The sequence below is a fragment of the Sorghum bicolor genome, chromosome 4, assembly GCF_000003195.3.
Source record: "Sorghum bicolor cultivar BTx623 chromosome 4, Sorghum_bicolor_NCBIv3, whole genome shotgun sequence".
Taxonomy (NCBI): domain Eukaryota; kingdom Viridiplantae; phylum Streptophyta; class Magnoliopsida; order Poales; family Poaceae; genus Sorghum; species Sorghum bicolor.
This window is the reverse complement of record NC_012873.2, coordinates 1,117,581-1,140,383: the sequence shown is the minus strand read 5'-3', so window position 1 is coordinate 1,140,383 and position 22,803 is coordinate 1,117,581. Positions and strand designations below refer to the sequence as shown.

General features: G+C 45.6%; 2 protein-coding genes and 2 long non-coding RNA genes across 6 annotated transcripts; 3 read left to right on the top strand and 1 right to left on the bottom strand.

Annotated features, from left to right (window-relative positions):
- LOC110435124 lies at window positions 1,868-5,543 on the top strand. 3 transcript variants are annotated; one of them, XR_002452794.1, is made up of 8 exons: window positions 1,868-2,338; window positions 2,446-2,611; window positions 2,727-2,847; window positions 2,991-3,081; window positions 3,190-3,264; window positions 3,454-3,531; window positions 3,651-3,735; window positions 5,239-5,543. It is a non-coding gene; the product is annotated as an uncharacterized LOC110435124 (long non-coding RNA). The 3 variants fall into 3 exon arrangements; XR_002452793.1 differs by lacking the exon at window positions 5,239-5,543 and having other exon boundaries at window positions 2,732-2,847; window positions 3,651-3,917; XR_002452792.1 differs by lacking the exon at window positions 5,239-5,543 and having other exon boundaries at window positions 3,651-3,917.
- On the bottom strand, window positions 7,560-10,741 carry LOC110434485. Its single transcript, XR_002451992.1, has 2 exons — window positions 10,275-10,741; window positions 7,560-7,942 (listed from the first exon to the last, which is right to left on the bottom strand). It is a non-coding gene; the product is annotated as an uncharacterized LOC110434485 (long non-coding RNA).
- Window positions 11,300-14,847, top strand: LOC8068232 (protein trichome birefringence-like 12). The gene is made up of 4 exons (XM_002453143.2): window positions 11,300-13,065; window positions 13,490-13,630; window positions 13,757-14,006; window positions 14,124-14,847. The coding sequence occupies exons 1-4, from the start codon at window positions 12,473-12,475 to the stop codon at window positions 14,409-14,411; spliced, it is 1,272 nt and encodes a 423-aa protein (XP_002453188.1). The 5' UTR covers window positions 11,300-12,472; the 3' UTR covers window positions 14,412-14,847.
- On the top strand, window positions 19,315-20,787 carry LOC8068231 (aspartyl protease family protein At5g10770). Its single transcript, XM_002453142.2, has one exon. It carries the CDS (start codon window positions 19,546-19,548, stop codon window positions 20,785-20,787), a length of 1,242 nt encoding a protein of 413 aa, XP_002453187.2. The 5' UTR covers window positions 19,315-19,545.

Sequence of the window (22,803 nt, the reverse complement as noted above, 5' to 3'; positions counted from 1 at the left end):
CGCTGGTGTCTGTGGTGCAAGTGTGCACCGGACGCACCGGAGAGAGTCCGGTGCTCAGCGTCCGGTGTGCGGGCGGTTTGGCGACCCTCTCTGCGCATGAGTCCGGTGAGCACCGGACGCTCAGGGTGCGTCCGGTGCCTTGCGTCCTGTGACCGTGCGACTTTGCGGAGCTCTCTGCGCACGAGTCCGGTGAGCACCGGACCGTCCGGTGTGGACTTGCAGAGCGTCCGGTGGTGCTGTGTCAGGCGCAAGCGCGTGGTAGCCGTTGGCGGCAACGGTCGTTTTCAAACGGCTAGTGACACGTGGCCGACGCCTGAGCACCGGACGCTGGGAGTTGAGCGTCCGGTGGCTCCCTGTGAGCGTCCGGTGCCCACGTGTTTTGCCCAGTGAAGGGGCAACGGCTAGTTTAGCCCTTGGGGCTATAAATAGAATTGGCCGGTGCTGAGAACCCTTGGGACTTAGTGTCCATGCTTGGGAAGTGCTAGGAAAGCCTCTATCTCACTTATGCTTGCAAGAGTGCGAATCAATAGCGAGTGAGTGTTTCTAGTGCGTTGCTTTGAGAGATTGCTTCGAGTGGCACTAGGTGTTCGTGTTGCAAGCCGGTGGTGCTTGTTACTCTTGGAGGTTGCCACCTCCTAGACGGCTTGGTGGCTTGTGACTCCGTCGAAGCACGCAAGGAGATTGTGCGGTGCTCCGGAGAAGAGATTGTGAGGGGTACGGTGCTCACCCCGCGGGGATCGCGAAGAGCAACTCTAGTTGAGCGAGACGTGAAGAGCGACAAGTGGTCCGGCCGGGTCAAGTGCTAGAGCTTGTGGTAAGCACTCCACGTGGGAGAGTGTGACTTGCGGGTCACCACTAGCAAGAGGACCGGCGGCAACCTTGGAGCTTGTCTCAACGGGGACGTAGCTTGGTGGCAACCAAATGAACCTCGGGAGAAAATCATCGTGTCAACATTGTTCTTCCCGTTGGTTTGCAAAGTCCCTAACACAAGCTTGTTCTTACATTTATATACTTGTGCTTGTGTAGTTGCTCTTGTAATTAGTTAGCTTGTGTAGCTTGCTAGTTACCTTCTTGCTTGTGTAGCTAGAAGTAGTTCCCTTGCGTGACTAATTTGGTTTGTGTAACCTTGTTAGTCACATTGCTTAGTTTGTGTAGCTAAGTAAGTTGCGCTCTCTAATTTGGCATTAGTTGCCATGTTATTGAGCTTGCTAGTGAGCTTAGGCTTTGTGCGCTTTGCCTCACTAGTTTGTGTAGGAGCTCCCCCGGTTTGCAAAGTACTAGTTGCATAGGTTTGTGTGACCTTGCTCCTAGAATTGATTAGGTGAGCTCTTGCTAAGGTAGCATCTTGCTTGCTTGTTTAGGATCTTTTCAAGGTGCTAGAGAACTTAGATAGAGGGGTGTAGTCTTGGCTAGACCGATAGATTTAATTCCGCATTTGTTTTCGGTTAGCCGGCGTAATTTTTTTTTAGAAATAACTATTCACCCCCCTCTAGTCCGCCATCTCGACCCTTCAATGGGTGAGTCCGAGAATGGCTCCGCACGGTGTGGTGGCGGCCGGCAACCCCGTGAGGGCTTGCCGATACGCGCTTCCCTCCATTGCGGGCGAGTCTGAGAACGGTTCCGCGTGGTGTGACGGCGGCTAACAACCCTGTGAGCGCTTGCCGGCGCACGCCTCACACTGTCGCGGGCGAGTCCGAAATGGCTCCGCATCCCCCCCCCCCCCCCCCATCTGTCCAGGTGTGGACATTAGCCGGTGCACGCCTCCCACTATCGCGGATGAGTCCAGCAGCAGCTCCGCACAGTGTGGGGCCTGGTGGCGGCCGGCTTCCACCTTCTCTGACCAAGCGTGAACGTTTGCCGGTGCGCCCCCTCAATCTTTGGGCGGGTCAACCACAACATTGCCAAAGATTATGGGCGAGAGCTCGGCTCAGATCAGCCGTGAGATCTTCTTGAAGGCTTCATTGAAGAACCTCTATTGCAGTCTCTTGGATCGACCCGCTCAGCTCAGAAGTTGACTGTATACAAGACAAAACACAAGCAGCCAAACAATCACAAGACCCTGATGCAAGCAAGCGAGCATCGCTTCATTTTCTGCCTGAGACTTGCCGGTTAAAGTCAGATGTGTGACTTGAAATTCATGGTAAAAAAACAATTATGCTTCATTTTTCGTCATTCGATTGATGTACATGCTTTGAGAGCTCATGGCAACGCTCCCTGAAACACAAAAGTAGCAGCCGTGGAACGGTTCTTCGATGACGACTGAACATATTGACAGGCAGAAGAGAGAAGTTCAGTATAAAAAACTCCTGCTTTCTTTCTATCTTGTGCCACGCAATTGGTTGGTTAATCTCCAGTCATTTCTCCATTTCACCTACCAGTTATTTGTTTATGCAATGGCCTGTAGAAAAGTACAACAAGAGGTGTGATGCATTTTTTTTTTTGAAGGAAATGTGATGCATTTTTTGGGCTAGTAATATATCAAAATAAAAGATCTTGGAGCTAGTGATGCAAGCACTGCACTGCATCTGTACCTATCCGACTGTTGGGAACAAATAGTGCTAGCTCAACTCACAGTGGTTGACATTCTGTCTTGACAACTGCATTATTTCAGGTTACATAACATCGATAATTTCATACATGTGTAGTTGTGTAGTATATATAACAAAAAGACAAACCTAAAAGCTTTAGCATCTATAGTGCTTCTTATACTGATCCGTGATCGGTAGGAAAGGCAGATCGTATAAGTGGCGAGCTGTGACTGCCTAACAGCATGTGGTTGAAGCCTGCAGAAAAGGCATGCTAGCTACCGATGGTTGACTTGACGCAACCAATTAAACACCACTAGTGGTAAGCCTTAAAAAAAATAACACAACTAGTTGCATATATCCTGATGCTGATGCATTGCATAACCCATAGGAAAATCCAACCTTTCCCCTTTCTTTTTGTCTCTTTTGCCCTTTTTGAACTCTTTTGCTCACTTTGCGATTTAGGGGTCGCAGAATGGGATGATGGCTACGACCATCAACTAACTACAAGATCGGCGCAGTCGTTTTCTTTGCATCTTCTCATCACCTTCCAATGGTAGGTTAATCAGGTCTCAACTCTCAACTACCATATATGCATGCTGAATATATAGTTTGTCATTCTGAAAGTTCATTTCTGCCTTATTTATTTATTGTATAAAAGCAGAAAGACAAGGGAATAGACTACAGGACACTCAGTCATGGGATCTTCAGAGGTTGACAGTAGTGGCACTTGGAGCAGGTGCTAGACTGTGTCAAACCAATCAATTGTGAATTGTTGGTTTCTCCCAAGTTTCAAATTGGAATAATATAATGTATTGTCATTGGTTTAATAAGAGAGTATAAACAAATCTAAAACCATGCTTACTTCATGAACCCATACATTATGTCATCTCTATGACTCTATCTCTACTCTCTCGTGTGTTCACAGATCCTAGAAAATTTCAAATAGCAGGATTGAAATAAAAGAGTCCAAGTCGGTTCAGCACCAAATAGCATCTGTGTTTTGGTAAATAAATCTGTTACATATCCTCATGTTTCCTCATCTGACAAGGCGACACTAGTTAAAGTCAAGAGAATATTTGACTTCAAAACACGGTAAAATTAATTATCTTTCTCTTTTGTCAGCTCGTTGGATGACGATTGGAAGTAGCAGCCACAGAACCATTCTTCGTCGATGAGGACTGAACAAATTAATACACAACAATGACTGGTTCAGTAAAAAGACTTTATTTACCTTTTATCTTGTTGAGCCGATTGCTTGGTTATTGCTAGTACAAACTATCCAAACTTGTCCTTTCCTTCACCAGCTAACACAATCTTGCTGAGCTTTTGTGCTATATATATAATTATTATATATCCAATGGCCAAATGGAAGAACATTAAGTGGTCCAAGCACTGAACTGCATGTCCAACTGGGAATAGTAGTGCTACCTCCTAATCTCCATCACCAGAACCTCGCAGTTCACAGTTACAATATTTCAGGTTGTACTATACTAAATCATTAATATACGCATATATATAGCAAAAAGACAAACCTAAAAGCTATATCAGCATAGTGCTTGGTATACTGATCCATGATCAGCAGGAATCTAAGGAAGATTACATAAGTGGGGAAACGTGACTGCCTAACAGCATGCGGTTTGAAGTATTCAGAGAACGCATGCCCTTGGCAAGTAGGCAACACCGATGGCTGGGTTGACTTGACAAAATAAACCCCCAGAGAGAGAGAGAGAGAGAGAGAGAGAGAGAGAGAGAGAGAGAGAGAGAGAGAGAGAGAGAGAGGAGATGTGAATATGTAATTGGCTCAAACACCACTACTAATGCATCAGCAGATGGAGCACTCACTACACAATCAGCCGGAGGAAAATGCCAACTTTCCCCTTTTTTCGCTTTTGCTCTTTTTGAACAGAAGCACTTGCACTTTGCGAATTATAGTGGGCGACAAGAGATTTGAGATGATGACTGCAATCAACTACAAGATTGGCAAGGTAGGTTAATTAGGTTTCATGTGCTATATGAATATATGCATGCTGATGAAGTTAGTTAGCTAGCTCAGAGGGAGAGAGCAATAAAGATATTCAGAAAAAGCAGACGACCAGACTTTCTTGAAGTATGAAGCTAGCTGCTTGTCAGAATGAAGACTGTCATGTCCATCCTGTCCAAAAGAAGCTGCTGGGAAATTTTGAAGCTGGGAAAGGTTTGGCCATGAAAATGAAAAGGTTCAGCAATATGAGTACTTGTTTATTCAACAATGATCAGAGAGGGATAATTGGCTTGTGGTTGTACATAACAAGACTACCAAAGTACTATAGTAAGTACTAGTAGTGTTTTATCAGTTAGGCAGCAAGCTGACCACGCAGCTACCTGCAGATAGCCTGAAGGAAAGGGTGCAGGAAGGGAGCAAGTAACTTTCAGAGAAACATCAAAGAACACAGGGAACTTGATAGGATCGAGAGCGACCTCACAACCAAAATCTTTTTTTTTTTGAAAGATCCAGCATTACCGGCTTTGATTCATTAATAAGATAGGGAGCAATAACATCCAAATACTTGCGCGAGCTGCGCCCCTCACGTTGCCGAGGCCACGCGAGGTAGAACCATTAAACTAGTTAGCTACGGAGTACTTCTATTACGAACCTGTGGTTAGGACTCGCTTGAGATTCGCTTTGAAATTATACTAATCAGTGATCTGATGGCGTGGTTTGTTGACCCAGCTGCGCGCGTGCGTGCCCAGGGAGGAAGGGAGGGACACGAAAATGGCGATGTCTTCTTGCCCGCTTTCACACAGTGTATGCGCGTTCGATGCAACGGGAGTTCTGGAGCTCCTTGCCTTTTCCCTTTTTGTCCTCTGTTTTACTTTGTTTCTGTACAGTATTTTTTTTCTTGCATGCCCTTGAATCCTTGTGTTGTGCCTGAGGATGACCCCTCATCTTGTCAGTAAAAATTGGCACAATCTGAAGTGTAGTTTAATTCTATTCTAACTTGGTTGAACTTTGGGGTTCTCGGTTTATTGCTTTTATATAGTGCTTGGTCAAACCAGGAGCTACTAGTTATTAGTTCAATTGATAATCAGATCCAAAGGAAATTGTTAGGAGTTCCTGATCAAACACTTGCATGTTTAAGAAATTTATTATATTTTAACTGAAACACTATAACATTTTTTTCCGAAAGAAGTGTCACATCTCACTACAGTTCCACACATTAGTGTGTGGAAAAATAATAGATACTATTGATTTCTATGCCTCCCACCCCTCTCTCTGAAAATAAAATAGTTTCGCATATCGCGCTCATTGCTAGAGACGCCCACATGAAGTGTTCATCTACGAGCATGCTATAAGCCTTAGCTGACCTGACTTGAAGATTGGCTATGGTGATCTTTGACCTACCTAAACCAAAAGATCTAGCACCTTACTAGTGTAACTGACCTGTTGAATACATGCATTGCATGGAGCCAAATCCAATATGACAGAGCATTGAAGCACGTGACGTTCTTGAGTGACGGTAAACCATGCATTTTATTGCATTCTGCAACAACTACAAACAATAACACGGTTTGGTTAATTTGGTTGGTTACTATATTGGATACCATACTAGCTAGTCCAGTGCTCCAATATATACCGTACACCAAGAACACGCGTTGCCTTCGATCATCCTGCTAGCTGGCCGGCCGGGCATATATCATGCATGGTCTCATGGATGTGGTCATGTGGATGATGATCAGCATCATCTATCAGCCAGCCACAAAAAACGGAAGATGAAGCACACTGTAGAACTAGTAAAGCTTGGACGTACTTGACTTGGCAATCACTTTAATTATAAATGATCTGAGAGCGTTATTGCCGGCCGGCCGTTGACTGTGGACTCCATATGCATGCATATCATCGCCGATATCGATCGATCGCTTGCACATATCTCTGGCACACTTGAGACTCTATTGATCTCTCTGTCCGTGATAAATCAACTTTTAAAAGTTTTACTAAATTAAGCTGTTTTGAGCTTCATTAAATATATAGACAAGGACATCATCGATATTTGTGAGACCAGTCAAATTAGTATCATCAGATACACGTGATGAAATTATGTATGTTCATATATGTATTTATTTTATTGGATAGATTGTGTTAGTGAATTGTATAATGTTAGTTAAACTTAAGATAATTTGATTTAGAGTGATTCTAAGATCATAACTATTTTATTTTGGGACGAGCGGCGGAGTACCTTTTTAAAATGGAAAAGGTTTCCATTACTCAAGTCATTAGTCGCAGCCAAATCGCCAAACACCAAATTAAACCCCCAAACCACGGAGTGCCTGGCAGTATGCATAGACGACGACACAAACGTCTAATCAGGAAATACAGTGAGTACACATATAATCTATTCTAAATTTTTTTAAAACACACTATTTTACAGGATATACATAGAATACGAAATAAGGGACATAACAAAGTGTTGGGTTTGAACTTCACGTGTAAAACAGTGGCGCGACATGGGTGTTGAAATGTCCTCCCCGATCCAATGTGGTGTTGTAACTAGACAACGTCGTACCCATGCATCATCAAATTTGATTCGAACACAAAATGCAACGTACGACAACATATGTGTCATCAATACGTGTGAGAGATCGACATGGATCGTACTACTAATTAAAGATCAAATGAAGCTATTATATTATTATGAATCGTCGGCCGGTCAACACAGCATGTACTACAGTATGATGATGTATATATGGACCTGGTCCGAGGAGCCGACAGGCGTTGGATCAGTATGCATGCATGCACCTTGCGCTTTGCCTCAGCCTCGCGCCAACAAAAAAAAAGAGTCGCGTCATCGATGCATGCATCCGTACGTGGGTCCATATACATGTACCGGATGCCTGCCGTACGGTACGCGTGTCCTGCACTCTACTATCGCATACAGACGGATATCACTGATATTATATTTATTTTCATATTTTTGTCGGATTCGGATTCGAATAATATCAATAATATCGTATAAAATACGATTGGATGTCGACATCATAAATATACGACTTAAGTATTTGGATATGAATACATTATCGAATATTGAATATTCAGACTTTATACAGACATATCTGAACCCGAATTCGGTCTCAAATACAATTGAAAACCTATTATCTGATATCTCTATCGCAAAATATACGTAGTCAGATCGAGGAGCGGTGGAGGTCGGCGTTGGAGGCGGCCCAATGGGCTGTTCCATCCACGATCCACTAACAGCCCAGACCATAAACTCGTATGGTCTGGCCCATCAGAAGAGAAGAGAGCTGAGCTGGCAATCAGCTAATTTCCTTCCCGGTGCACATCCAAACTCGCCATTGGTGGCCCAGCTCAGCTCATCATCAGGGGAAGCCCGGATCATCGACTCTGTGCAGCAGTGCCGCCATGGCCATATGCTGAGCTAGAGGAGAGAAAAAAAAGGAGAGAGAGGAGAAGCAGCCTGTAAACTTATAGCCAGCTTACGCACAGAAATCAAGAAACTTTGGGAAAGAGATAAGTGAGTCATGTATAAATAGTAAATAACTAACTATTGTATCGGTGGGCTAGGAGAAGACTACAAAGAACTTTAGAGTTAGTAAATGACTGTATTATTAAACTTGCTCTTATTCTCGTATGTGTCTCTTGCTCATGGGAGCCAGTAGATGTTCTGCCATTGCCGACGAGAAAAAAGCTGGTTTCAGATTTCAGAGCGCTGCAGAAAGTTGGGCCATTCCTCACGCAAGCTCTGTAGATTTTTTCTTTAATCTAAATCTAAAATGTGCTTCCAGTTATTCCTTTCCGTTTTTTGTTTCATAAGAAATGGAGATTTCCAAGCTAAAATGTGCCATAAATTAAGCATGATGAGTAACAACATTAATACCCTCTAATCTAGTACTATATCTCTTGAAAATTTATACTACTACAATGCATTAATTAATTTCCATAATATCCTCCTACTATCTATCTCTAATAATAAAGAGGTAAAATTTCAGTCTTTTTTTCGTCTGGGCCATTTTTCGTCTGGCCCATTCAGCACATTCACAGTCATCTAGCCCATTCAGGTAGACTCCCTCCGCAGGCCCGTCGTCGCACAGAACACGCTTCAGCATCTCACGATAGTTTTCTCCTCCCTAAAAAAAAGGCAGCCAAGACGTAGCACTCGATGCCCGGATGAAGCGCCGCCGTTCGTCGCCCACACCACGCGCGCACGCCATCCGCTCGCCCGGCGCGCTCGCTGCCCGCTCGCCGCCGCGCGTTCGCCTATGCGCGCTCGCTGCCCGCTCGCTGTCGTCCGCATCTACACGCTTGCCGTCACAAAAGGACCGGCGAGGTGCAGGATGTCGACGCCGCGGCTGCGCCCACACGCGCTCGCCGCCCACTCGTTTCCGTCCGCTCGCCCACGCATGCTCGCAGCCCGCTCGACGCTGTCCGTCACAAAAGGGCACAGGGCGGTGGTGGTGCGGTACGCCATGGACGTACGGCAGGTGGCCAGGCGCCGGGCCGGGTCCGTGCCGCGTTGTGTTGCGTGCGGCGCGCCGGCGTCGCAGTAAAAGCAACCACGGCTGCGCTGCCCGCCGCGGCAGCCTTTCGCGAGCCTCAGACACTGAGCACGGCGTGCACGTTGGCTAGCAACTTTGGACCGGCGGAGGAGCCGTGCCGCCGGACCCGATGGACAACAAGCTGGGCAGGCGTCTGCATCTGCTTGAGTATTCTCCTACCGTGTGTCCGCTCGTGCGTATCTGATCAGCGCTGCTGCTACCTCGTCGGACATGGGATGCTATGCCGGAAAGGCTAGCTGGGCTGCGCACCTGCAGGCATCAACTTGGGCTTGGCGTCCTGGTGGCCGGCCGCCGCCACGAGCAGGCTGCCATGCGATGCCCCCGAAACCGTGTAGCCAACAGGACGTTGCTATGGCCGGCCGCCGCGTGCGCTGCAACTAGGCGATGCCCCTGCCGTGTAGCCGGCTGGACGTGGCTACACCGGCCCCGCGAGCAGCAGGCTCCAAATTGGCGAAGGTAGACGAACCACAAGGTCTACTTGATCCCAAAGACGAGAGCTCGGATGATGTGGTAGGTTTTTTTTAATAGGGAGAGTCTCAATTTAGATACTCTGTTGGAGTAGTCTAATTTTTTTAACTGAGATTCATTTTAGAGAATAGCTAAATCACTAAATTTGGATAAATATTTTGGCTAATCTTTTGGAGAGGTTATTCTAAGTTGTATGAGCACGAGTTATATATATAATATATATAAGTCTAGATAAAAGAAACTCTCCATCGTTCAGTAGTTAGAGGAAGGCAAAAAAAAAGCATAAAATTTTGCCTATTTATTATTAGATATAGATTATATATAATTAGGTAATTCAGATATAAATATAGATTTGATAGTTTTTTTCTCCCGTTGCAACGTACGTGCATTTTTGCTAGTCTTCTTCTCTAATACTAAAGAGGCAAAATTTCAGCCTCAAATTTCGTCTGGCTAAACTTTCCTCTGGCACCTCTCCCATCCCGATCCAAAATCAAATTCGTCTGGCTACTCCCATCTGAAATCAAATTTCTCAGGTCTCCCATGTTTTCTCAAGTAGGACACGGGTAGAGCTAGATCCAACAGAGCGCAGAGCCTAACGCGAGCGAGCGGGGCCGGACAGAGATAACGACTCTCGAGGTTGGATTGAGGTAGATCTGGGGCGAGAAAGCCAAAGGCGGTGAGGTAGCATGGACCATGGAGCGGCGACAAAGAGGAAGGGGCACTCACGTCCTTGAACTAGAGTAGGCCGAGCTCGCCGAGGTAGGTGACGGCGAGGCGCGAGCTCTTAGCGGGCATGATGAGGTGCACGAAGCACATCTTCTCGGACACCATGTGGTCCATCGGGGGCAGCTGGTCAAACACCCCCATCCCGCCCGCCCGCCGGAGCAGAGCGCGGCCTCCCGAAGCTTCCAGAAGGCGTCGTGAGCGCGAGGAGAAAGACAACGCGGTGCGGTGGTCCAGTGGCGCCTCAGATTTGGCTCTGAGATGGTAGGCCTATTCTATTTCTGTCGAGTGCGCCATTGCCATGAGCCCATGACCCATGAGAGAGTCGGCACGGCAGCAGACGGCGTGGGTGGCAAAGGAGGCGACGCAAGGTAGCTGGCCGGGCGGCCGATTCTGTTGCGAGAGGGAGGCGACCGAGCACTGTAGGAGAAGGGGTCGTGGGTGCGGGCGTGCGGCCAGCCCAAGATGCAGATAAGGTTTGGCTTCTTTTCCTTCTTATATTGTTTTTCCTTTTGTTTTTCATTTCGTTTCACATTCTAACTTTTCTTTTTTTTCTGTTTTTTCTTGGACCTGTTTCTTTTTTCTTGTTCAACACTAAGGCCTTGTTTAGTTTTAAAATTTTTTGCAAAATAAATATTGTAGCACTTTTGTTTGTATTTAACGAATATTGTTTAATTATAGACTAACTACACTTAAAAATTTTATCTCGTAAATTACAGGTAAACAGTATAATTAGTTATTTCTTTTATCTATATTTAATGCTCTATACATATGCCGCAAGATTTGATGTGATGAGAAATCTAAAAAATTTTACAAAATTTTTTTGCAACTAAGGCCTTGTTCAGTTCCTTTGCAAAATAAACATTATAGCACTTTCGTTTGTATCTGACAAATATTGTCCAATTATGGATAACTAGGTTCAAAAGATTCGTCACGCAAATTACCGGTAAATTGTGCAATTATTTATTTCTTTTATCTATATTTAATGTTCCATGTATATGCTGTAAGATTCGATGTGACGGAGAATCTGAAAAATTTTATAAAACTTTTTGGGAACTAAACAAGGCTTATTTATCCAAAATAGAGTCCTTATTAGTGAGTAGGAATCCAAATAAAAAAGAAAAGAATAACTCTATTTCTCTTCTCTTCTATCTTTTCTTTCTTTCCTGTTGTCTCTGTCGGTCACCAGGTGCGCCACCGAGTACACTGCTGCCCATATTCGTGGGAGTAGGATGGGATGCGCATAGGGGTTGGTAGCTTCCACCGGTGGGCCCCACGTCCAGCCATGGTCGTCATTGCCCTTGCGGAGGCGTGCGTCTGGAGTGGGAAGGGACGACATCGTGGCGCGTGGCGATGGGCGTAGGCGGAGAGGCCACGCAGGGATGAGGAGAGACGGTGCGAGGATGGCTTGCCGCAGAGGCGCATGAGGGTGCAGTCGCAATGGCAGGGCACAAAGGTGCTTACTAGGAGGAAGTGAGGGAGGGGCGTACGGGCATGGAGTTGCGGAGACAGCATGGGCGGAGATGCGGTGCCGGTGCGGTGCGTATGCACGTTGAGAGAGGAAATAAGGTTGAAGGAGATGCGGTTTACTTCGTACGCATGCGTGGTGAGCTCTACCAAACTGACCATAATTGGATATTGGATTCTAATACGTATTATCTGGGCAGCGAATAGGTAAGGAGCGCATGCGTTCCGTTGGCTATCCGTTCATGAGCGATGGAGCTAGATTTTTTTTCCCTTTCTCCAGAAGGAGAGGGGTTAATCCGATATTTGGTTTGGTCGCGTTGAACGGGGTGGCCGGGTGGTTGGTGTATATGATTATTTTATTAATAAATAAATAATTAATTAAGTAATAGTAATAGCTAATGGCAGCATTATCCACATTATACAACAAATTGCATATTTTCTATGATACAATAAATTATATCTTCAATGGTAATAAATGGGAAAATACCCATGACCTCAAGACTATGTTGCACCGTGTGATATTATTATTAAATGTTAATGGTGTGTGTCATTCGAGAGAAAGTAAAACACATTGCTTTGTTTTAATTAACTATTAGTCCCGTTGCAACGCACGGACATTTTTACTAGTATCTATATAAGAACAAAACGGATTCTTTCCTTTTTCCTAATAATAAAAAAACAATAAAGAAGAATATCATAGTACGGTACGGTAGCCGGAGCATCGAAACTTCGCAATGAGGAGGAAGAGGGCGGCGTCGCTTTCGCCGGCGCCGGCGTCTCCGGACGCGAGCGCAATGCGGCGCCTCCGCCTCCGCCTGCGCCTCCCTCTCCTCCTCCTCGCGATCGCCGCCGTGCTCTACCTCCTCTCCGCGCCGTCCCGGCGTTCCCCGCCACCGGAACCGCCGCTCCCCTGCGGCGCGGCGCCGTCGGACGCGACGGCGGGGCGGTGGGTGCCGACCCCGGAGCCCGTGCCGGCGCCGCTATACACGGGGTCCTGCCCGTTCCACCGGGGCTCTTACAACTGCCTCCGCAACGGCCGCCCGCCGCTGGCCCCGCTCTCCTGGGCGCCCGCGCGCTGCGCCGGCGGCACCGGCGTCGTCCCGAGGATCGACCCCGCGGCGTTCCTCGCCGCCGCCAGGGGCCGCCGCGTCGGCCTCGTCGGGGACTCGCTGTCCGAGAACCTCGCCGTCGCGCTGCTCTGCGCGCTCCGCTCCGCCGACCCCGGCGCGCGCAGGTGGAAGCGCCGCGGCGCCTGGCGCGGCGGCTACTTCCCCCGGGACGACGTCACCGTCGCCTTCCACCGCGCCGTGCTGCTCGCCAAGTACACGTGAGTCAGTGCTCGTCTAGTCGTCTGCTTGCTCCTCGATGCTGTGTTGCTTTCGTTCATGGTTTCTTTTCTGCTTATGGTTTCAGCAACAGCAATCTTTTTTCACCTTTTGTGTGATCATCTGAAGATTTAAGATTTTGGAGAGTAGTATCTACATTGCAGCAATAGCTGTATTTATTTGCATTGCAGTAGTAATGATATTTGAGAGATCAAATTTTTGTTATGTTATTTGTTAAACCTGCGGCACAGACATTATATACTGATCTATGCTGCTTGCTGCATAGTAGTGTCTCATGAAGTTTATATTTGTTGAACCTCAGGCACTCAGCATTATACATTTTTTTAGGAGAGAAGGATTGTACTTCTGTATACTTCATATAATAGAATCATGAAGCTCACATGGTGATAACTAATGATACCAAAGGTGGCAGCCAGTGGAGAATCCGGAGGAAATTCAGAAGGATGGGATAAAAGGGATTTACAGAGTGGATGTGGACATTCCTGCTGATGAATGGATAAACGTCACCAAGTTCTACGATGTGCTAATTTTCAACACCGGGCACTGGTGAGATTGCTGTTCCCAATCTTGCATTTTTTCTTTTCCTTTTACTTTTTTGGGCCATATAGTTTAGTCTGTCCATGAGTAATGTTCCTATTATAATGCTTGACACATTTGTCCATCCACAATCAGGTGGGGGACATACAAATTCCCAAAAGAGACTCCCCTTGTGTTCTACAAAGATGGAAAACCAATCGAGCCTCCACTCAGCATTCCTGACGGCCTGAAACTGGTCATCAAAACCATGGCGTCTTACATCGACAGGGAGGCCCCAAGCACGACGCTGAAGCTATGGCGCACGCAGTCGCCTCGGCACTTCCATGGCGGCGAGTGGGATCACAACGGCAGCTGCGTGACCGACAGACTCCTCAAAGAGCATGAGGTACCATTACTACCACCATTCTGAATTTCTGTTTCAGTTCCAATAAAATCTTGCATTTCAAATTATTTGTGATTTTTTTTTAAAATTTTTTTGACGTTCTCATCTTGTTGGGTGCAGCTGGACTCATGGTTTGATCCGCGGTTCGGGGGCGTGAACAAGGACGCGAGGACGGTGAACTTGGTGATCCAAGAAGCGCTGGCAGGGTCAGGGATCCGGCTGGTGAACCTGACGTACATGAGCGAGTTCAGAGCCGACGGCCATCCGGCGACGTGGCTGGGGAAGAAGGACGCGGTGGCTGTGTATGGGCAGGACTGCATGCACTGGTGCGTGCCTGGCGTGCCGGACACCTGGGTCGACATCTTGGCGCCACAAATCTTGCATTACTTCAAGCAGCTGGGAAATTAATTAAACGCTGATGATGCATGGTTGCTTTTCACTTCAGTGAAGTTGTGATGGCCGGCTCGATCTGCTTTGCAAATTAATGTGGTTTCTTTCAAGACGAAAAGCTAGCCCAAGGTGATAGACTGATAGCTGAAGAAATATGATTTTAGTTCTAGAGACGTCGAAAACAGTCGGAAACGATCGGAAGAGTCGTAAACCGTTCTCAGTCATATTTTTCCCCAAAACTGAAATAGAATATGATGTCACAGAAAACTATCGGTACTTAAAACTAGTGAAACTATGGACGGACGTGATTGGTTGGTTGCCCAGCCTAGCTTGGCTTGTATCACAACCAGACACCAACTGGACAGGCTCAAGATTGTATTGTTTTTGGCTGGTTGGATTCATCTGGCCTCGCTGTACAGAGACTCTGTTTGGTTACAAGCAAAGTCACAGAAAAGATTAAGGCCTTATTTAGATTCAAAAACTTTTTGGATTTTGACACTGTAGCACTTTCGTTTTTATTTGACAAACAATATCCAATCATGGAGCAACTAGGTTTAAAAGATTCGTCTCGTGATTTACAGATAAACTGTGCAATTAGTTATCTTTTTTATCTATATTTAATGTTCCATACATGTGCCGTAAGATTCGATGTGATGAGAAATCTTGTAAAGTTTTGGGTTTTTTTGATGTATCTAAACAAGGCCTAAGAACTGTTTGTTTTGTTGCCTATATATATACACACGTAAGATTTTGGTTAACTCATGCAAGAGGGGGTGAGAAGATCTCCTACTATATATCCAATGCCAAGTATACTTCATAGCTGGGAACTCCTCCCTGAAAGCGAGGGATTATTATGCGGCAATAGTAGACTGATTATGATGGAGCATGCATTATTGTAGAACTGTCACAGCCAGTAGGATGAGACATACATACATGCCCATGGATCTACCACACAAAATGGCTCAATGCAAGGCCCAATAATTCAAATCTGCCTTCCTGCCTAACAGGCCCTACAATTACACTGAGGATTCGAATCTGCTTTTTACCCGGGCCCTGTACAGCTGCATGGACTCAAGCCCACGGGTAAAGAGCTTAATCTCATACTTTGTTTGGTTTCCCTTACTAAATTTTAGCTAGTTAAAATTATTTTAGCATTTTTAGATGACTAATAAAACTAAGCTATTTTAATTTCTTTTTAGTCAATATATTTATAAATTTAGCTAAAGTAACTAAAATTTAAGTAGCTAAAATTTAGTAAGGGAACAAGCAGAGCCGGACCTTTTTCTTCCATCAGACAGATTCTGCCAGGAGCTCACGTTCCCCGGTTGTAACGAGAAACACAGATGGGCCTGGCACCAAAGGATATGGTAACAAGTTAATCTTTTTCTTCTCTATTAAAAGTGACGTTTTTAACTTTTGGGTGACCATTTTTTCTTTTACAAATTATAAATAAATAAATTATTATTAGAGTATCTCAAATGATAGAATAAGTCAATAAAATAAATAATATTTATATAAAATTTTGAACAAGATGAAGGGTCAAATAAGATGGCAAGGAGTCTAAAATGTCAGGGAGTATTTTATATACTGGCTAGCAGATGAGCCCGATCAAGTCCGCTGCCCTAGCATACCTATTCTCATTTGAAAGCCCCATTTCAAGCTTATAAATTTCACGAAACAGACTAATCTTTTTTTTTGTTGGTATAAAATTAACACAATATTACTAGAAGTCAATGATGCATGTGACTAGATTTTATCATCGTTTCATGATGAATAGTTAGCCGCCAAATGCATGTTACAGTACCAAATGATAATGTTGACAAATACTCTCACCATTGTTTTTATATATTACGTTACTAGAATAAGCTAATTAATTAGTAAGTCAAACTGATTGTTACTCTCTACTTTCTAAATTATAAATTACTTTAATTTTTTTGGTACATCTATTTTACTATGCATCTAGATATATTATATGTCTAGATATATAAAAAATTGTATGTACTAAAAAAAGTCAAAGTGACTTATGATTTGGACCGGTGGGAGTAATTAGCTTCTTCTAAACTTCATATATAATTTAAAAGCAAGGGATATCTTGTTCATATTAAATTGTTGCTAACTTAACAAACGCTTATATTATGTTTTTTAGAATTACACGGTACAATGTAGACGCTCACAATACGCATACACACTTACCCTTATGAATATACGTATATAAACCCTATCCCTATAAGCATCTCTGAAGTACTAAACCGATAGATCTCGAGATTCACGAAGTCACCATACTTATATTATGTTTGTTATAAGTAGACCCTTTTTCTCACTGTTGTAGTGAGCATTTCTAGAGACCCTAGCTACCCTGCTAAGCTAAGATAGAGCATTCAGGCCCTGTTTAGTTTCCATACGAATTTTTTTTGACCCATTGAATGTTTGGAACATACTACATGCAACATTAAATATAGATTAACAAAATAACTAATTACACAGTTTGCAAGTATTTTACGAGATGAATTTTTTTAACCTAATTAATCCATAACTAAACACTAATTACTATAATTACGAATGTGCTACAGTATCTAAAAACTTTTTTTCCACGAACTAAACAAGGACTCACTAAAAAGCTTACCAAGCTAGAGCAGCAAGCAGCAAATGGAAAGTCAAAAAATGATCTGTGGCTTAATGAAGGCAGATAAATAATATTTTTTTGTGAGACCTAGTTACCCAGATGTTCACAAACATGAGTGAACACTCACCCCTATGAACACACACGCACACTTTAGCCCTATGAGCACCTCTCTCCGAAGAATCGAGTTGGATCGGCAAATCTCGAGATTAACGAAGTCCCCACAAACGTTTCGCTCTCGGGTACGTCGTCTACAACTAACGAATGAGACCGCATGCCAGTTCAATTCGATTAGTTTGACTTTATGCCTCACATGCAAAAGGAAGCGTTCCCTAAAAAAAACATGCAAAAAGGAAGCTGGAAGAAAAGACTATTTGGGACCCCACGTGTTTTATTTCTAAAATTGTACTCCTCTCTCTCACTCGAGTATCTTTTGTAGGCCGTCGTCTCTCGAATTTCCAGCCAACAGCAACACTGAACGCCGGTTGTTGGTACTATATCGAGACTGCAGCAACAAGCGTTCGGCCCATGTTCACAGATTTGCTTAGCCGCCTTAGCGCAGTCAGAAGTTGACTGGATTAGTTTTGATGTACGTACTTAGAATGTTGGGATGTCTAGCTGTAGCGATTAATGACGAAGATATGGATTGATGAAGTAGCACCTTAACTTACCATTTTTTCCTATAGTTATCTGTCGATGATACCTTGGTCAAAAATATTTGACATTTTTTTCCCAAAGTGAAGGAGGAATTATATCAAAATTCGATATATACATCCCAAACTACACATGAAAAAAAATCTAAAACAAAAACCATACAATACTTCTTCAGATTTTTTTCACCGTCTTCTTCTCTAATGGTTTTCTCGATGCAGCAAAGTGCAATCCTTATGTATGCTCTCAAAATATTGGACATATCACAAGATCCAACATTACTATGACCCTCAACGATGAGATTAATGACTGAAAGTTCCCTATCTTTGTGGGGAGTAGTGTCGTGAAGCACCATTCCTTTATCGATAATGGATACAGATTAGCTAATGACGATATTGTCGTTAGAATCACCAAAGCCATCTCACTGATAGTATTATCAAAAAATAATTGATTTCCTCCATAGATTTATTCAAGCTAAACCCTAAATAATCTAAAAAGAAATTATATTGTAAAAGAGGGATGAGCCCCTCTTCATCTTATCAAAGGAGGGATGGTGGTGGCAAGGAGCAAAGGAGCGACAGCGGCGGCTCTCTGGAACCCAACCTCACACCTTTGTCGCTCCGTAGTTTCTTGACTTTTAACTATCTACATCTATATGACTGTAATTTTTTTTTTGAAAATGCATATGCTAGGGGACCATCGTCCCAAATATAATTTATCTTAATTTGCATAGCTCGTTTTACCAAGTCGTGCGCTAAACGATTTGCATCTCTCCTACAGTACTTAATATAAATCTCCTAGAAACCTCTCCAATAAGTGCTACAATGCTACCCCATCGTAAATGGCAACCGCCGAGTTTGTTGAAAATCCTCCTTCCATCAAATCAACCTAAATGACTAGTCTGTTGCTTCTAATGTGTTGTGCCAATAAAAAACCTTCTTTCAATGCATATGCTTCAGCCATAGGCGCTCGCAGCAGCGATCACCCCCCTCCCCCTAAGTGGTCTCTAATTACAACTCCAATGCTTCTTATCCCAATGCGGTCACCAGCAACACCCAATGTCAAAACAATGCATGAACATTTACCATGATCGTTCATTCCAGAGGCTTTTACCACTCCTTGCACACCTTTGCTTCCTTCTTTGTGGCCGATTTATAACTTCGTAGCAGCAATATATGGATAGAGCCGACCATTTCAACCTTTGGTGGGTTGTATGGACTAGATATTACTGTGCGTGTTGCGTTTGGATTGTAATTAATATGATACGATAGAACTAACTTGAAAGTTTCATTCATATAAAAGTACACTAGCTATAGTACGTTTTAAAAAAAAACACAGTCCAAGTTATATTGTGGAAGGCCGCAGTGACCACATCCGAAATTTCTTTTTATTTATACAGCGAAATGGAGAGGAACTCGCTCAAATATAGGCTAGAAACATGTATATAGTTTCCAAACTCCAGCAAGGATTCCAATTAAGTCGGAAGATGCTGCGCAACCAGGGTTCATGTTGTTCCCTGCGTACCTCTATATAAGCAGGCGCATTCTGAAGCGGCAACCAACTCACTGCATCTCAGCTCAGCTCCTGCAGCTAGCATTGCCTGGCGAAGTGGCAAGCAAAGGAACTAACCGCAAGCCGGCCATGGCCTCTGTTCCGAAGCTTCTTCTCCTGCTGAGCCTCCTCTTTTTTCTCAGCTCTCTCTCACACATTGCTCACGCAGGTGATGATGGCAGCTACAAGCTGGTTCTGTCCATTGGCTCTCATCAGTCTCTGAGGACCAACAAGTCCGTCGTCTGTTCCGAGTCCAGAGCTCCTGCGGTTCACGCCACGGTGCCGTTGCATCACCGTCACGGCCCATGCTCGCCGTTGCCGAACAAGAAGATGCCAACTTTGGAGGAGAGGCTCCACCGCGACAAGCTCCGAGCTGCCTACATCCACCGGAAGCTCTCCCGCGGCAAGAAGCAGGGCGGCGGCGGCGCTGGTGGTGACGTCGTGGTCCAGCAATCGCACGCCATGACCGTGCCGACGACCCTGGGCACCTCCCTGGACACGCTGGAGTACGTGATCACCGTACGCCTGGGCTCGCCGCCGGGCAAGTCCCAGACCATGCTCATCGACACCGGCAGCGACATCTCATGGGTGCGGTGCAAGCCGTGCTGGCAGCAGTGCCGCCCCCAGGTGGACCCACTCTTCGACCCCAGCTTGTCCAGCACCTACTCCCCGTTCTCCTGCAGCTCCGCCGCCTGCGCGCAGCTCTTCCAGGAAGGCAACGCCAATGGCTGCTCCAGCTCTGGCCAGTGCCAGTACATTGCCATGTACGGCGACGGCTCGGTGGGCACGACGGGGACCTACAGCTCCGACACGCTGGCGCTGGGCTCCAACTCCAACACCGTCGTCGTCAGCAAGTTCCGGTTCGGGTGCAGCCACGCGGAGACGGGCATCACCGGCCTGACCGCCGGGCTCATGGGGCTCGGCGGCGGCGCGCAGTCGCTGGTGTCGCAGACGGCGGGGACGTTCGGCACGACGGCCTTCTCGTACTGCCTCCCGCCGACGCCGAGCTCCTCCGGGTTCCTCACGCTCGGCGCCGCCGGAACCTCATCGGCGGGCTTCGTCAAGACGCCGATGCTCAGGAGCAGCCAGGTCCCCGCGTTCTACGGCGTGCGCCTTGAGGCCATCAGGGTGGGCGGGAGGCAGCTCAGCATCCCCACCACGGTCTTCTCCGCCGGGATGATCATGGACTCCGGCACGGTCGTCACGCGGCTGCCGCCGACGGCCTACTCGTCGCTGTCGTCGGCGTTCAAGGCCGGAATGAAGCAGTACCCGCCGGCACCGTCAAGCGCTGGCGGCGGCTTCCTCGACACTTGCTTTGACATGAGCGGCCAGTCCAGCGTCAGCATGCCGACCGTCGCGCTAGTCTTCTCCGGGGCCGGGGGCGCCGTTGTCAACCTCGACGCCAGCGGGATCTTGCTGCAGATGGAGACCAGCAGCATCTTCTGCCTCGCCTTCGTGGCCACCAGTGACGACGGCTCTACCGGCATCATCGGCAACGTGCAGCAGCGGACGTTCCAGGTGCTGTACGACGTCGCCGGTGGTGCCGTAGGATTCAAGGCTGGGGCGTGCTAGTGCTAGCTCATATATATCTCGATCGATCGGCTGGCATAAGGACACGGTCTCCTCCCGTCCTCCATATTAAAAATAAAATCGTCTTGAATAACGACATAGTCTACAAAGTATAACTTTAATATTTTATTTCTATAAAAATATTTATCGAAAAATGATATATTTATATTTTTATAAAAATATTTTTAGAGATAAATCTGTTTGTATAGTTCTCACGTTTTCAAACTCAATAATTTAAAATTATTTATAATTTATATTCCAAATATTTAATTCAAATCTTATTTGAGGACAAACATGGAAGTGCCAAACCATAATATCAACTATATATATGTAGTAGTACTCTGATTTTATTTTAATTTAATTATCTTTGTGATGATTGCAGTAACGTGATGGATGCAAGTGTGTGCAAATTAACTACATACAGCCCAAAAGATAATTGTAATTTCTCCTAATTGAATGATATGTTAGGGCTCACACGTACGACACGTCCTCGAGCATCACGTGTGAGATGCCGATTCATTTTCTTTAATTCGGACGAACTAATGCAAGATCTTGCATCGACTCCTCTCTCTCCTTGACGAGTCGGGCATCTAGCCATGCATGTATATATACGTAGTCACTCAATCACGCATCAGAGGTGGTTCCGCCCGCCGCGATGCCCAGGGCGATCCGTGGCGGTGTACACGCTCTTGATTGATCTACGTACCCTTCGTCCTGGGCGATCCTGCACGTGGCGATCCGCCGTTGCGACACATGCTATCTCTTTACGCTGACCCTCCGCACTACTACTAGTCGATCCGCGCTGCTGCCTGGCCATCCGACTATGGCCTAGCTTGTTAACAAGTTCCGATCGAAAACTTTTCGGTTCTTGGAACCGTAGCATCATTTTCGTTTTTAATTTGACAAACAGTATTCAATTATGGAGTAATTAGACTTAAAAGAATCATCTCGTGATTTTACAAGTAACTGTGCAATTAGTTTTTATTTTTGTTTATATTTAATACTCCATACATGTACCGAAAGATTCGATATGACGGTTTGAAAATATTTTGGTTTTTGGGGTGAACTAAACCAGACCTATATATCCTAGTGCCCCTTCGCTGTGAGAACCAGGCCATCCGCCACCGGCAGGGCAGGGGTTGTCTATGACGGCAGTGATGGCGAGCGAGGGGTTCCGTCCTGCGAACATCAACGCATGAAATGCAATACCTTAGGCATATGAGGACTCGGGTTTGAATCCGGTCAGGCCAACTTTCTCGTGACTCTCAACCGTACCGATTCATTTTCAAATCGATTTTTAACGTGGGAAGCATGGAAAAAACATTTTTAGAGAGTTGTTTTAATGATGGGATAAGACTACCACTTCTATTTATATGAGAGAATCATGGCCGACTAAGGATACCTGACATCTACTCGTCTTTACCCTCTTTTTCCATCTATATCTTCTCCTCGTTCTTTAAATTGTTGGTGTCACAAGTTTTGCATGGCTAGAGGATCGATAATGACGTCCTAGAGCAGTTAGGCTAGCTAGGGCAGTCTATAGCCGTCACACGCCTCGACGGGTCTCTTCTAGGCATGTAGGGTTTCGGTTCTCAAAAGACCTAACTCGTCGACGTGTCTTACGTATCATGCTCCCAGTGAGGCTTTTCCTGTTTTGTGTTTTTGCATATCGCACTCATCACTGACAGCACATGGCCCGAGTACAGACAAAACCATAGGCGCAGGCCGACCGTAACATTAGCTATGCCATGCATCGAGCGAACTAGCTTTCTTTATTGGGGTGGTGACCCAACTCGGCATCAACAATTTCTCAATCCGTCGAAGGCGTTCGCTCGAGCCCAGAGAAGCATCCTTCACAAATATGTCTCGGCTCACAACCTTTTCAGCACCAGAGAGTGCAAGGCAGGTCTAGGAAATCTTCGTTCTATATGCTGTTGTCCAGTGACCAGATTCTTTTTTTTACGAGACGTCCAGTGACCAGATTCATTGCAAGAAGTTCTTCATCCGCTCTTGGGTGGT